The following is a 14,475-nucleotide window of genomic DNA, read 5'->3' as shown; positions in this document are numbered from 1 at the left end:
CGTAATGAAAATATTAACAATAATAAATAAATGATTTAGTGTTGGAAACTACCCACTCATAAAAACATGAAGGTAAAGAACTATGCTAGTATTACATTAAATGAAAAGCTAATCTTAGTGTTTACTGGAGGTCTATAAGTTGTTTTTTCTAAACTAAGCATTACTCTCGTAGGTGTTCGAGCACATCGTAGACCATCACACAGAGTTTGATGACGAAACTGTTCATTGCTCTGATGGATACATCACCCTCCTTACCAGCTTCGATTTCAGCTTTTGGTTGAAAACCTTCCACGCTATCTTCTCCTACTCGGATGTTGTTTTTGAAATACTTCAGAACAAAGGTTTTGATATGCAGTTCTGCCTGGCCAGAGTGGATCAGCTACAGCGACAAATTGAACAGGAGAAGGGGAACTTTGACAGCGTCTACGATAAAACCCAGGCTTTGGTTGGTCCTCCGCGCGGCCGTGGAGCTCAAGGAGACGTTCGTGCACGGTACAGGGAGCTCCACTGCAGCGTAATTGACAGCCTGCTAACCCAGATTTCCAACCGCTTCAGTGACCACAAAAAGCTGGAATTCCTGGCCCTTCTGGACCCGCAACAGTTCGGGCATTACTGTAACTATTTCCCAACTGCTGCCTTGAACAGTTTGATGGAGAGCTATGGCGGATATTTCGACCAGCCTCGACTGCACACGGAACTCGCCGTGATGTACGGCATGTCTGACATTTTGGGGAAAAGCCCAGCCGACATTCATCAGTTTCTCCTCAAAAAAGGACTGAGTGAAAGCATGAAACAGGTGTACACCCTCTCATGCATCATCCTGACAATACCTGTGTCCACTGCCTCTGTGGAGAGGTCCTTCTCTGCGCTGAAGCGCATAAAAAGCTACTCGAGGTCCACGACTGGGCAAGTCCGACTGTCAGACTTGGCCTTAATTTCGATCGAGAAGGAATTGCTGATTGCTTTAAAAGCAAAGGATCACCTGCATGACGACGCCATCAAGTTCTTCATCCAAAAAGACAGGAGGATGGACTTTGTGTTTCAGTGATTTGATCATCAAAGGTAAGTCAAAGTGATTTTCAATGTGGGCCGCCGTGCCGACTTGATTCATTTGTAATTGTTACTTGGCTGTGGGTGCCCTGTCATGATAGGTGTTTATATAAATGGTGTTGTTTTGTGTGGTAGAGGGTCGCTGTCATTGATGCGTTTTGCACCCCGGGCCGCTGTTTTGATATTCCGCTGAAGTATACTATAGGCTGTGACGTAAAAACTTTTTCTTTTTTTTTTCGAGGGAAGAGGGGGGTGGGGTCAGAGGGCCTAGGTAGAAAAGTCACGGATCGCCACTGCCATTAATGCTGCATATATTGAAGTTGTTCAAAGTTGCACCGGTATGAGGCGCAGTGAGAACCACTGTCAGACTATCGAATGGGCACATTTCAATTTCAGGAGAATAATGAAGATATGATTGGTTTTTCACTCTCCGTTTCTCACGAGACCAGCGCGCTGCTGTTTACTAGTGATGGGCATTTAGATTCCCTTCGGGGACACGAATCTTTTGATTCAGTTCACTTGAAAGATTCATTCACTGATTCGTTCACCGGTTCGCGAACGACTTCTAGTGATTTGCACGTTCGCGAACGATTCGTCTTTGTACTTAATTCGTTCAGTGAGTCTTCACTACTGCCGAAGTCCGTACAAGAAGTTTGCTGGCGTAAAATGTATGATATGAAAACACATTTTACACCTCACCTTGTTGCCCCATGAATTATGCTCTGGGAATAGGCTACATATTATTTAAGAAATATAATTGGCCATTGTTAAATCTCTCATAAATGTGTGCCTGACTATACGATGTATTACAGCAGGCTAGCACGTTATACTTTCAAACCCATGCACGTACTACAGTATGTGGCCTAACTTAAATCCCAAAGCATTAAACTCCATTTGGCCGAGTTCAAAGTGAATAAAAAAAAAAATCCTCTACATCGGTGACGATTTATTCATATTCTATAGTATGTACCCATCTATGTTTACCTTTAGCTAGCGGCTAAGCTAGTGGGACGCTACGGAGCCCAGCTATCCGCCCTCTGAAGCTTTTAGGGCCGACAGGGGGAGGAGAATGTCCCGCTAACGCTGTGTGTGTGTGTTTCACATTAGCGGGACGCTATGGAGCTTAGGTATCCACCATCTGAAGCTTTTAGGGCCGACGGGGGGAGGAGAATACAACGCTGTGTGTATTTATCGCTAAGCTAGCAGCTAAGCTAGCTGGATGCTACGGAGCCCAGCTATCCGCCCTCTGAAGCTTTTAGGGCCGTCAGGGGGAGGAGAATGTCCCGCTAACGCTGTGTGTGTGTTTCACATTAGCGGGACGCTATGGAGCTTAGGTATCCACCATCTGAAGCTTTTAGGGCCGACAGGGGGAGGAGAATACAACGCTGTGTGTATTTATCACTAAGCTAGCGGCTAAGCTAACTGGACGCTACGGTTCAGGTATCCGTCCTCTGAGGCATGTATGGCGGACAGGTTGAGGAGGATGTCCCGCTCCTGTGTGTGTGTAACGGAGCTCAGATGAGAGTGCTCTGATTACAGTTTTAATCCTCTGTCAAACTGCATGTTTTCTGCTATATTTGATGAGAGATAAAAAGATTTTCTGCCACAGGAGTTTGACAGACAATAACTGAAAGTACACAGTAAAATAACTTCATAGTAGCCTACTTGTGGTAGAAGTCCAACTAGTAGGCCTACTGAGTCCAACAGTAAAGTACTTCATTGTATTTGTGGTAGTTGTCTAACTGAGTCCAACTCTGTGTAGACGGAACATCCAGTATTTCGGAGGGGCCCTAACGGGACCCTCCTCTTGAAAGAAAGGGATATAAGATAAAAGAACTGGCGGAAACAGTTCTGAACTGTTTCCGCCAGTTCTTTAAGTTTGTCGTTCGCGAACAGCTTCTCTTTAGCTTTTGGCGGAAGGCGGCGACTCAAACAAACGAATCGTTTTGTGGGAGGAATCAGTTCATCTCGTTCACTTCAAAGATTCGTTCAAAAAGAACGAATCGTTCACGAACGACCCATCACTACTGTTTACATTAGTGTGGACTGGACCGACTGAAACTGACGGCAAGGTTAATTATTGTGGAAGGATGGACCCCCATCCTGCAACAAAAATGCAGCGAAATGTGCTAAAATCACTGATTTATTCAGAACACCCGTATGGTATAGAATGACAAAGCAGAAAGTAAGTGAGCAAACATTATGAGCCACATTTCTTTCTATATTGTAGCCTGACAGCACATTGACTATCAACAAAACAGTTTCTCAGTCCAATGCTAAGTTAGTGGCAGGCTCTGTGTGACTGGAGACTAAGGCAACACAAAACCCAAACATGTCCTTAATGTTACTCAGGCAACTATATGTAATATAACCGTTAGACTGCAGCTAACTGTGGGGCTACAAACCCCTCATACTGTGAGTGAATAACTTGAGGTGGTTATGTTGTCTAAAGGGGAGACAATCATTATGGTATTAGGCCATGCAAATACAGGGTCAACTTAGTGATAAAATAAGTGTTGCATAATATATGTTCTTGAATAATGTTATTTCATACATAGTTATTAATGTAATGATTACATGTTCTCCTTATTCAGTTCCACTATCAGATGATGGTGATGGCCCTGAGGGAGAGATGCAGACAGAGCTCAGTGGACAGAACTGGCAGGTACAGAGGAAACTGTTTCAATAGGCTATGACTGACACTGAACAAAACCAAAGGAAATGTAATGACAACAGTATAAGCAAGCTATGTTCATGTTCTCTCAATAAGTTATAGTCATTGATCAGAGTTGAATCCCAGTGCTGGTTCTTATTCAGTACCAGCAGATGCTGAGGAGGTTGACAAGACAAGTCAAGATTCAGGGTCCAGCACAAGGGAAATTGCAACTGAGTAGGGCAGCAACGTTGTAAATATTGATGATACATCCAGCAAGACGCCCCCCAAAACAAACTGGTATGGCCTGGCTGGGTGTATAAATCCCAGCCTGACCTATATGGTCTCAGTCCGGCCCTGCTGACACATCACACACCCGTACTACACACATTACTGATTAAACTGATATCAACATTTAGTTACTCTCTTTAAATAAATATACTGTAATTGGAAAAGAATCATGTGTGGTGTCCTTGTTTTGTCCGTCCTTGATCCAGGGCTCCCTATTGTTGTAGGTTATTCTTGGTTCTAGAATGAATTCAGTAATGGTGTGTGTGTAACACAAACATAATAATAGTGTTTCTCAAATGAAGGGGGGAAATAATGAAATAAAGTGATGTATTAAAGCTCAGTGCGAGTTATTACTTTCTTCCTTTACTTGGCATTCTTCAAAAATATACAGACATTGCAGCACATCGTTTCACGTCTTTGTACAGCCTTTCTCAGCAGTAGAGTAATGTGTTGGTGAACCTTTGTTTCCTCCTGACAGCTCACTTAAAGGTATACTCAATTCAATTCAATTAGCATGACCATAGTTTCATATAGTATTGCCAAAGCTCTGTATAGTTGCAACATCTATACAAAATATATATATTATACAATATATATACTCCCCCTTGTGGCCAAAGGGGGACACAACTCTTGTCTTCAGATGTTTGCTTGAGTGCAGAAAAATTTAGGACTGTGACTATTTTGTCAACTAAACATCATAAAACAAATACATATTTTAGTAAACAGGACATTATAATCTCTGCACATTAACTCTATGTTTGCCTGAAATAAACAATATGGGTTGCTTCTTCTCTGAACTTCTATGTATACTGCATCCCTCCATATCAAATAAACCATAAACAAATACATAAAGTCGTGTTCACTGCAGCGATCTATTTCACACACAAATCTATGAAAACTTGGTGATATTCAGTTTTCTCCTGGAGACCAAGGGAAGACGGGCTTCTCTTGTTTTTTCAGCCTTTGTTATCATTTTGATAATCACAAATATATATTCTTGTTTGTGGTTGTTTTTGCGTTCAGGGCATACAAGAGGTGTAACATTATTTGAATACCAAAACTATATTGAAATAGAGTCTAGCTTGAACAGCAACTAAGTAGCTGTAACATTACTGGGTTATTTGGTGATAACTACCAAAGTAAAGTAACTTCAGACGCAGACGTCACGTAGCTTCTCAGACGAGAGGGGTGGCGACGAGAGTGTCACGTTACTTCTCCCACGGCATAGTTCACGGCATGGTAGGCGACGATCGACCAAGCCCCCAGGAAGTGCGCCGGACTCTGATGAGAATATTCGTTGTGGCCAAACGGCGGTACTACACTTCCTTTAGGTTGCTGGGCCTGGAAACACTTTTTCCCATTGACTAACATTGGGAAAGAGTGGTCTGTAAATCGTTGGATAATTTTTTTAAACTAAATAAACTACCCAGTACCATGCTGTCATGAACGCACGGTGCTGTTAATGTACGCAAATTGACGTGCTTAATGTGAACGAGCCTTTTGGGGGGCGTGGTTAAAGTTGCGCATGCGCTATGAGTGCACATACGGGTACTTCTCAGGCATGATGGGTAATCTGTGACGTTTCGCTCTCTCAAAAGTTGGCCCATTTTATCATCATGCGCCAATGAGCAACTCTCATAGGAAAGAATGAGGCCCCGCCTCCCACGCTGTATCCAGTTCTTATTATACATCCATGCGATCGACACGATTGTCTGCTCAGTGAGTTCCTTCTTTGGCACAAATCACACCTCATATCAGGGTCGCCCTTCGGCGGCTGCAGGGGCTCCGTCCCTCGTCTCCGCTCCTCCGCCACCCCAGAGACAGTGGCCGTTTCTCAATCGCGACGATTTTGGCTTCCAAGCCAATATTTCAAGGATGCTACGTCATCGAGTGCCGCCGAAGGACTGTTCCAATCTCCAACATACTTGGAATTCCACAGAGGCCGCGTCCTTGGTTTGGGGGAAATTTCGAGGCTGCACATGGGAAGACTTTGCGTCCTTAAAATACCCACAATGCTTTGTGCATGGACCAATTTCAAAAACCCTTGCGGAGAATGGCTGAACCGACGCAGCACACATTTAAATGTAGTATGTAGTGGCGTAGAACATGTGTTAGTAAATATGTTACTTTGTTACATTTGTTATCACCAAAAATGTGTTCCGTGAAAGTAAAACAAGTTCAGAATTAGATAGACATCGTGAGCTATTTATTTTTGGTACAGTTTATGTTGAAACCGTTAGAGAGAGTGGCACACTTGTTAGCCTGTTCCATTCTTCTTCGTTTTCCGTAGCCGTGGCTTGGAAGTATATTTGCTTCGATTCTGAAGGAAGTGACTTGGAAGTACGCGACTACCAAGCAAGCATCCTCGCGATTGATCAATAAACTCTAACAGAAACGGTCAGGGTCTCCCGGCGGCGAGTCGAAGGGGAGCGAGCAGAGGCGCGGGAAGGTATTTTGAGTGGGGGTGCTGAGGTGCTGGACTCCAGTGAACACTATTACGGGCACTATAGAGCACGTACAAAAGCACTCCCCACACGCAAACACACAGTACACCCGCGACTGTTACAATGAAGGCTCGATAATCAGCTCACGGCATATAGACAGGGGTAAAGTGCTATTTTTTACGAGTGGGGAGCGGACCTCACCCTCTCTAGGGGGGTCCGGGGGGATGCTCCCCCGGGAAGATTTTTTTTTAAATATTGAAGTTAAAAGCATCAATCTGGTGCACTTTGAGAGCAACATTAAGAGATCTATGGATACATCTCTCAACACCCAGATGCAACACAACTGTAAGCAGATGTCCTTTTTCTTTATGGATATTTTACAAATCACTCCCCTTTCAAACTGTATTCTTGTTTTACTGCCATATAGTATTTCAAAACTGTTTTTCCTTTATTCTCTTATTTTTTTTATAACTATAATGATCATATGAAGGTGTGCCGCGAGATAACTTAGACTAAAGTTAACTATCTAAACACTCAGAGAGTCCTTTAGCTCACCTGAGCCTCTCAGTCTGAGAGGAGAGCTCTCCTCCAGCTTGTTGTGGAACCAACAACAGCTCCGTATGTCCGTTAGTGCAGCTAGCTAACCAGATGCTAACAACACGGTCCCTGCTGCTGGCACCGGTGCCTCTCTCTCTCTCCCTCTCTCCCTCTCTCTCACACACTAAATGCGCTATTTCCACACACACACACACACACACACACACACACACACACACACACACACACACACACACACACACACACACACACACACACACACACACACACACACAACACACACACACACACACACACACACACACACACACACACACACACACACACACACACACACACACACACACACACACACACACACACACACACACACACACACACACACACACACACACACACACACCACACACACACCACACACACACACACAGAGCCGAGTTTGAATGACACAAGCACACTTTTATTTCCATGCAACTCTCTGATTGGTCTGGTGTCTTGCCTCTGTTGCATTCACTGAACACGGGAAAGCGAGGGGGGAGGAGAGAGAGAGGGGGAGTGTCAAATTACATACTGAAGACCACAGGAGCAACACTGTGAGCGCATACATTTACGTACACAGCGTGGGGATGTCATAGTAATGCACCTTCATACATGGAGTAAAGGTCACCATCACAAAGTAATTCTTAACAATAACAACAACCGTAATGCTTTAGCATTAAAACACCATAGACTGTAAATATAAGGAAAACACAGACACTCATCATCGAGGTCACAATATCAATCGATCCAGCAGAGGCAAAACACAGAAGATCAACAAAATATATGACATAAATGAACTTACCAAAGCTGAAGGCTCACTTGAAAAGAAAAGCGGCACGGCGGTCCTTCCTCTGACAGAATGTGTCTATCACTTTGGGGATGAAGTCCTGTAGTTGCTGGATCAACTGGCTTTCAATTGAAAGCATGGCCAATGCGTTAAGTCGCGGCTGTCCCATGGTGTTGCGAGTGAAAGTCTTTATCCTTTTGAGGGTGGAAAAGTTCCTCTCTGACTCGGATGTCGTCATCGGAGTTGTCACTATTATTTTGACCAAAATAACAGTCTCAGCAAACGTTTCCTCCAAGTTGTTCTCGTGAATGGATTTCAACAGAGACAGGGCAGTGTTTCCAGTGTGAAGCTCACTGTGGCGGTAGAGCGTGGTCAGCTCAGACTTCAACTTCTCCTTGTTTCCCAACGCAGGCCACAGTTTCACGGCGCAGTCAAGCTCAGGTGTAGGAAATGACAGGACATGCTGTGGGAAGAATGAGCTGTCAACAAGCATTGCAGCGATCAAATGGTCACTCTGTGAGAACCTCTGTTCCACCTGTGAGATGACTGTGTCACAAGCCTCCTTCATCACCGGCGCTGTGCTGCTGACTCGTCGGCCTGGCTCGTCTGTTCCATCATGAGCAGTGGCGGCCAATGCATCAGTTTTCTAACTCATTTTCTGAACATTTTCCTTGAAACGGCAGAGCGCGCTGTTGATCCCAGGTGCATCGATGCTTCGTCTTTGCAGAGTGTTGTATCGAACATCCACTTCTGGCATAAGCAACGAAAAAAACTCCAGGAGCTGCATAAATGCTCGGTCCCGCAGTTTCTTTGACAGGCCGTATGCCTCACTTATGGTGACCGCATCCCATCCTGGTTGTGCGCGTATATGCTTCATACACTGAAGTAGTGCATCTCGGGTCTCCCAAACCGCGTTCACAGTTCTGCTTTTAAAGTTCCATCTCACAGCCGGTGGCCGTGGGATGCGTCTCTGTGTTGCCTCTGCAAGAGCTGCAACACGTTTTGGAGCACCGGAGAAAAAAGTGGAAAAAGCAGTTAGATCTGCAAAAAACACCTTCAGGATGCTCATCCTTGCTGAACACAGTTGCTGCAGGGTCAGGTTCAGTTGGTGGGCGTAGCAGTGAACAAACTGAGCGTTTGGGTACGTCTCCTTCATCACCGTCTGTACCCCGCGCACGTTACCGCTCATGACGGCCGCCCCGTCATAGGTCTGAGCGATTAGCTTTTCTCTCAGCTTCAGGGGTTCCAGAACAGCCTTGATGCTGTTAGAGAGACCTACACCAGTTTTGTCCTTTACTTCCACAAACTCCAAAAAACGCTCTGTAACTGTGAGGTCAGGCATAATGTATCGCAGCACAATCACCATTTGCGATTTACAGGAGACATCGGTTGTCTCGTCGGCCTGAACGGCAACAAATTATGTGTTGTCCACTTGCTTGGCTATTTCCTCCCTGTACACATCATACATGCAGTCCAATAGTTCATTCTGTATGGTGCTTGATGTCCCTTTGAAAACAAGCTGAGCTTCGTAGTGCCGTTGAAGCCTGGAATCGCCCTCACACATTGTCTCGAAAATTGACCTGAATATCCCTGGATTCAGAGAGTCCGCCGACTCGTTGTGGCCCCGCAGTGCTGTCTCACATTTCCCACACAGTTTAATACAGGTGATGATCCGACCAAGCACGTACCTGTTTTCTTCCACCTTCCTATTATGAGAATCAATGCCGCGTCTGTAGGCGCTGTCAATCTGAGCTGCAACATTCACCCTTCCAAGTAATCCCAATTTTACGGCATTTTCCAAATGACTGTTGCTGCTCTCATGCTTCATTGTCCTCTCCGAAAGATGCTTTAAGTCCTTGTAACCTGTCCTCGACCAAGTACCTTGATCTTCACCAAAAAGCAGGCAAGGAAAGCAAAAGAGGGAATTCTTCTGGATGCCATTTATTTTTAGCAAACCACTCAGCGTTAAACCCACGTTTAACTTTGCCCGCAGTCTGGACCATTTGGAAATCCGGTGGATGGTGGGCACCGAGGCGCTTTACCTCCAGTTTCTCTCCGAGACTAAGTGTCTCAAATGTGTGCTCCAGTAAATGGTCAACTTCATTCATTTTCTTTCAGTTTTTTACTTCTTTTAATCGCTGGTGATGTTAGCTATATGCTGCTCTCTCGTCTCCTCTTCAAACTACACGTGACGTTTCGCAGCACTGCACACGTGAGTACTTACAGCCAATCAATTCTGAATTATGTGAGATGACGTATGGTGGGGATGGGAGCACTATGCCCCTACGGTCATTATTTTTTTGCCACACACATTAAATAGAAAAATACTCTGAGCATGCGCAGTGTAGTTTTTACAATCACCGTTCACTTAGACTGTGAGAGGGAGGGGCAGGATCGGGTTTTGTCCCACATGGCTCTAAACAGCTCAAAACGGCACTCTAGACACTAATTAGAAGAACACAGACTAAAACAGAAATGTACAGACGAATCAGATTATTAAACATGACCTTAAAATATATTTTATATGTTTTTTTATTTATTTTTTAGTATTTTTTTGTAATCATTATTTGTAATACTTTCTTCTGACACTAGATGGGGCTGTGCCCCACCTGCCCCTAATGACCCGCCGCCACTGCATATTACACAGATTATGCACAGCTGGAGCAGTGGCGTAGCTGTGGGTGGGCCCGGGTGTGCCTGGGCCCACCCACATGCACGTCTGGCCCACCCACAGCCAATCAGCGCTTCATAGCGCAGAGCCGGGAAGCCCAGAAGGAAGTGCCACAAACTGCAGTTCATCTAGTGGCCGACAGGGGATGGATGGATGCAAAAAGGAGCAATTCCCATAGACCCCCATGTTAAAATGCCAAACTTTACAGCAGAAATAAACATGTTTCTAGCCTGGATCCAATACAACTTATTCTGGATATAGTTAGATTCCACCTTCATGACAATGGAATAGGGAGTGCATTTTTTTACCGTGAGTTTTTATAGTAAGTAAAGTAACTTTTTCCGTGAGTGAATGAGCGAGGGGGCGGGGCAGTTTACACACACGCAGCTGTTACATGCAGCAACACACACACACACGGAGGAGATGGCGGAGAGAACGCACTCCGAGGTGGTTAAACTATAGCCGTGTCGATGTGGACAATACTCGTTACCAAAAGTGCAATAAGAGTTTAGCATGTAAGGGCGGTAACACGAGCAATTTGTTTAAACATTTAGCAAAAGTGCTCCACATTCAGACGGAGAAATGCACCGGGTTCGACTGTGTTTCTATCAGCTCTGTAGCCCCCGTCCACGAGTAACGTTTTCACGTCACGTATGTTATGTATGCTAGCAGCAACACACGGAGTTAACTACATGATACAAGCATGGGTTAATGATTAGAGGTAACAGAGTTATTTATTATGTTAAAGTTTCAGCTATTCTGTTCACAGTTCTGTCATCACATTATTTAATACGATTTGTTAAAACATTGTTGTTTCTTTTGATGTGAAATATTATGTATTTAATTTAAATAAAAAGGAATGTTAGTTTTATTCACAATTTGTTTAGTTAGTTTACCTTGTTTTTTTCTCCAAAAGAACCGATAAAAGTACTGTTAAAGGACCGGATCGATAAGACATAGAAATACTTTATTGTCATTTCAACAAGACACAGAGTGTACTATTAAAACGAAATTGCGTTGTACTGGCTTACAGGAACAGGATAATATAAAAACTTGCTAAAATTGTACATATAAATAAATAATAGTGACGTGGTGCTGATAAAATTAAAGATAAAGTGTGCGTTTAAAATATAAAGACTTACTATACATATAAATAAAATAGACATACTATATAACAAATATGTGCTCTTTACACAGCGTAATGTAATCTCTGTGTCACTGGTCTACTTGCTGTTCAGCAGTCTGATGGCTTGGGGGAAAAAGCTATTGCAGAATCTGGCTGTTCTGCTCTTAATGCTGCGGAACCTCTTGCCGGAGGGCAGCAGGGAGAACAGAGCATGGTGAGGATGAGTGGGGTCTTTCAACATGTTCTGGGCTTTTGTCAGGGAGCGTTTCTGAGCGGTGTCTCTGATGGGAGGGAGAGAAACTCCGATGATCTTCTCTGCTGTCCTGACCACTCTCTGCAGAGACTTCCAGTCTTTGGCGTTGCAGTCTCTCGACCAGATGGAGATGCCGCTGGTCAGCACGCTCTCTATGGTTCCTCTGTAGAACGTGGTGAGGATGGGAGGGGGGAGCTGTGCTCTTCTCAACCTGCGCAGGAAGTGTAGGCGCTGCTGTGCCTTCTTAAATAGTGATGTAGTGTGAGTGGACCAGGTCAGACTGCTTGTGATATGCACCCCCAGGAACTTGGTGCTGTCTGTAGTCTTCACTGCTGTGCCGTTGATGTGGAGTGGTGGGTGACAGTGCTTTTTGTTCCTGAAGTCGACAATGATCTCTTTTGTTTTATCGACATTCAGGATCAGGTTGTTGGTGTTACACCAGTCTGTCAGATGTTTCACCTCCTCCCTGTAGGCCTGTTCGTTGTTGTCCCTGATGAGTCCCACCACTGTTGTATCGTCCGCGTACTTTATGATGTGGTTGGTACTGAACCTGGAGCATAAGCATAAGCGCTATCGATAAAAGTAGTAGTACCGTTGTGTACCCTATTCTTTCACACACAGTGACGTCACGAGCTACCCACAATGCAACACGCACCATATAAATATATATAAATGCGCCATTTTCCTGGAGGTGCTAATATCCTGGAAGTGCAAATATAAACAGCTAGCTAACTAGCCAGGCAGAGCGCAGTAGGTTTTTTTTCTGAATTAACGACCGAAGAAATCGCTGCATATCTTCGGATTACATCTCTGGACTTGAGGGGTGTGCTTTAAGTCGTTACCAGCGTAAACTAGAGCTGTGTGGGTTGTTACAGACTGCCTGCAGATCAGGGGCGTCACCTGGGGTAGGCATCCGGGGCTTCAGTTCAATGAATGCAACACAGAGGCAAGACGACGCCACCAGACCAATCAGAGAGTTGCATGGAAATAAACGTGTTTTATTGGCTGACAGGTACGTACCTCTCCTCTGTGACAATGTTTAAACTTTAAACTGTCAGCCCCGGACGCGGAGATTCTGAAGATGGACATTAGACATTTCTTTAATAAAAAAGACGGCAATTCTCAAGTGGTGGCTCACACAACAACCCCAGAGCCACCACCTGAGCCAGATGAACAAGGTATGTACCTGTCAGCAGGGTTGCCAACTCTCACGCATCTGGCGTGTGACACACGCTTTCACTCTCAATCTCACGCTCTCACGCTGCCCAAACTATTCTCACGCCAAAAACAAGAATACCGAAGACTAGAAACGGTTTTGAAAACTTTTGTCAGGTAGTGATCGTCCTCTCAATAGAACATCTTTGATAATGTCTTCTGGCCAATCAGAATCACGATAACGGCGTGGTGTTGTTGCAGGAAGTCCCGACGGAGAATACTTTTGCTGTAGTACATCTCTATACATCGATACAACATTACGTGTTGATAGAAATCAACACGTAATGAAATAAGACCCCACGGTTTGATGAGTGATAGGTGTGTGGGCTGTCTTTCATTTTGACACACAGAACAATGGGGGCTATCCACCCTTATCCACAATGTAAAGTAATTCACAGCCTCTTCCCTCTTCTCTCTGTGAGGAGCAGCAGGTTCAGTTTTCAGAACAAAGTAACACAAAACTAAAATGGCATTCATTTTTTTTAATATGTCGTGTAGTAATAGATTTATTTATTTCTCTTCTCAAGAGAGTACCAGAATGTGTATTTTATGTTAGTATTTAAAAAGATCTCCTGGGGGAGAATCCCCCCAGACCCCCCTGCAGGGGTTGGGTTTTCAGCATATCAACTCTTTCACCTGTGGGGAAGTTGCAGGATTGGCTCCAGGTTGCCCTTTTTATTTACTACAAGACAAATTTAATTTATTTTTATTTCATACAGTTCAATTTGGATTGAGACAGGGAAATAATCTAAACCTCACGCGTGGCGTTTTACTGTCAAGGGGGGCGTGTATGTAATTACATTGCAAATACTGACTTGAGCCCCACCACTGTATGGGTTAGCCCTACCATAGATTACCCAACACAAATACTCACTGCCGACCCGTATTGCGCATGCGCAGATCTAAGATCCAGTTGAAATTATAACAAAGTAAAAGTCTGCTGCTTATTGTTCTACTAGGCCAAAATAGAGTCAAAGAGTATGAGAGTGAGAGTGTGTTAATTAATATGTTTGGCAGTTTAGAGTAAGTCTGTAGATTTGTTTGTGTGTGTGTGTGTTTCATGTATAGGCCTCTCACGATAATTAATTTTGTTGGACACATTTTCCCGGAAATTATTGCGATAAACGATAATATTGTCGGCACCGTTGTATGACCATTTAAACCACTTACATAATGATAATATATAATAATAATTCAAGTACATCGTTTCAAACTGCTAGACACATCCTCATGTAAATGGAAATGTATCGAGTTCATTTTATTTATCGTACGATAAGTCAATTAATTGCTTATCGCGACAGGCACACAATAAAACAGTGGAATCAAACATGTGTTTGACTTTCATTAGTGAATGAAACTGTGTGTCCTTTATAGTCTGTGTCCAATAT

At 44.0% G+C, this 14,475-nt stretch overlaps 1 protein-coding gene across 1 annotated transcript in view; it reads left to right on the top strand.

The window, feature by feature from the left end:
* Positions 1 to 14,475, top strand: part of LOC117546105 (zinc finger MYM-type protein 1-like) — a 35,997-nt gene that overhangs the window by 595 nt on the left and 20,927 nt on the right. The window contains exon 2 of the mRNA XM_034216200.1: positions 173 to 1,036. Coding sequence (XP_034072091.1) covers positions 173 to 1,036 — 864 coding nt within the window. The remainder of the gene's footprint in view (positions 1 to 172; positions 1,037 to 14,475) is intronic.

The sequence above is a fragment of the Gymnodraco acuticeps genome, unplaced genomic scaffold (genome assembly GCF_902827175.1).
Source record: "Gymnodraco acuticeps unplaced genomic scaffold, fGymAcu1.1, whole genome shotgun sequence".
Lineage (NCBI taxonomy): Eukaryota > Metazoa > Chordata > Actinopteri > Perciformes > Bathydraconidae > Gymnodraco > Gymnodraco acuticeps.
Note: the sequence above shows the minus strand (reverse complement) of the source record. Positions and strands in the feature narration are given on the sequence as shown.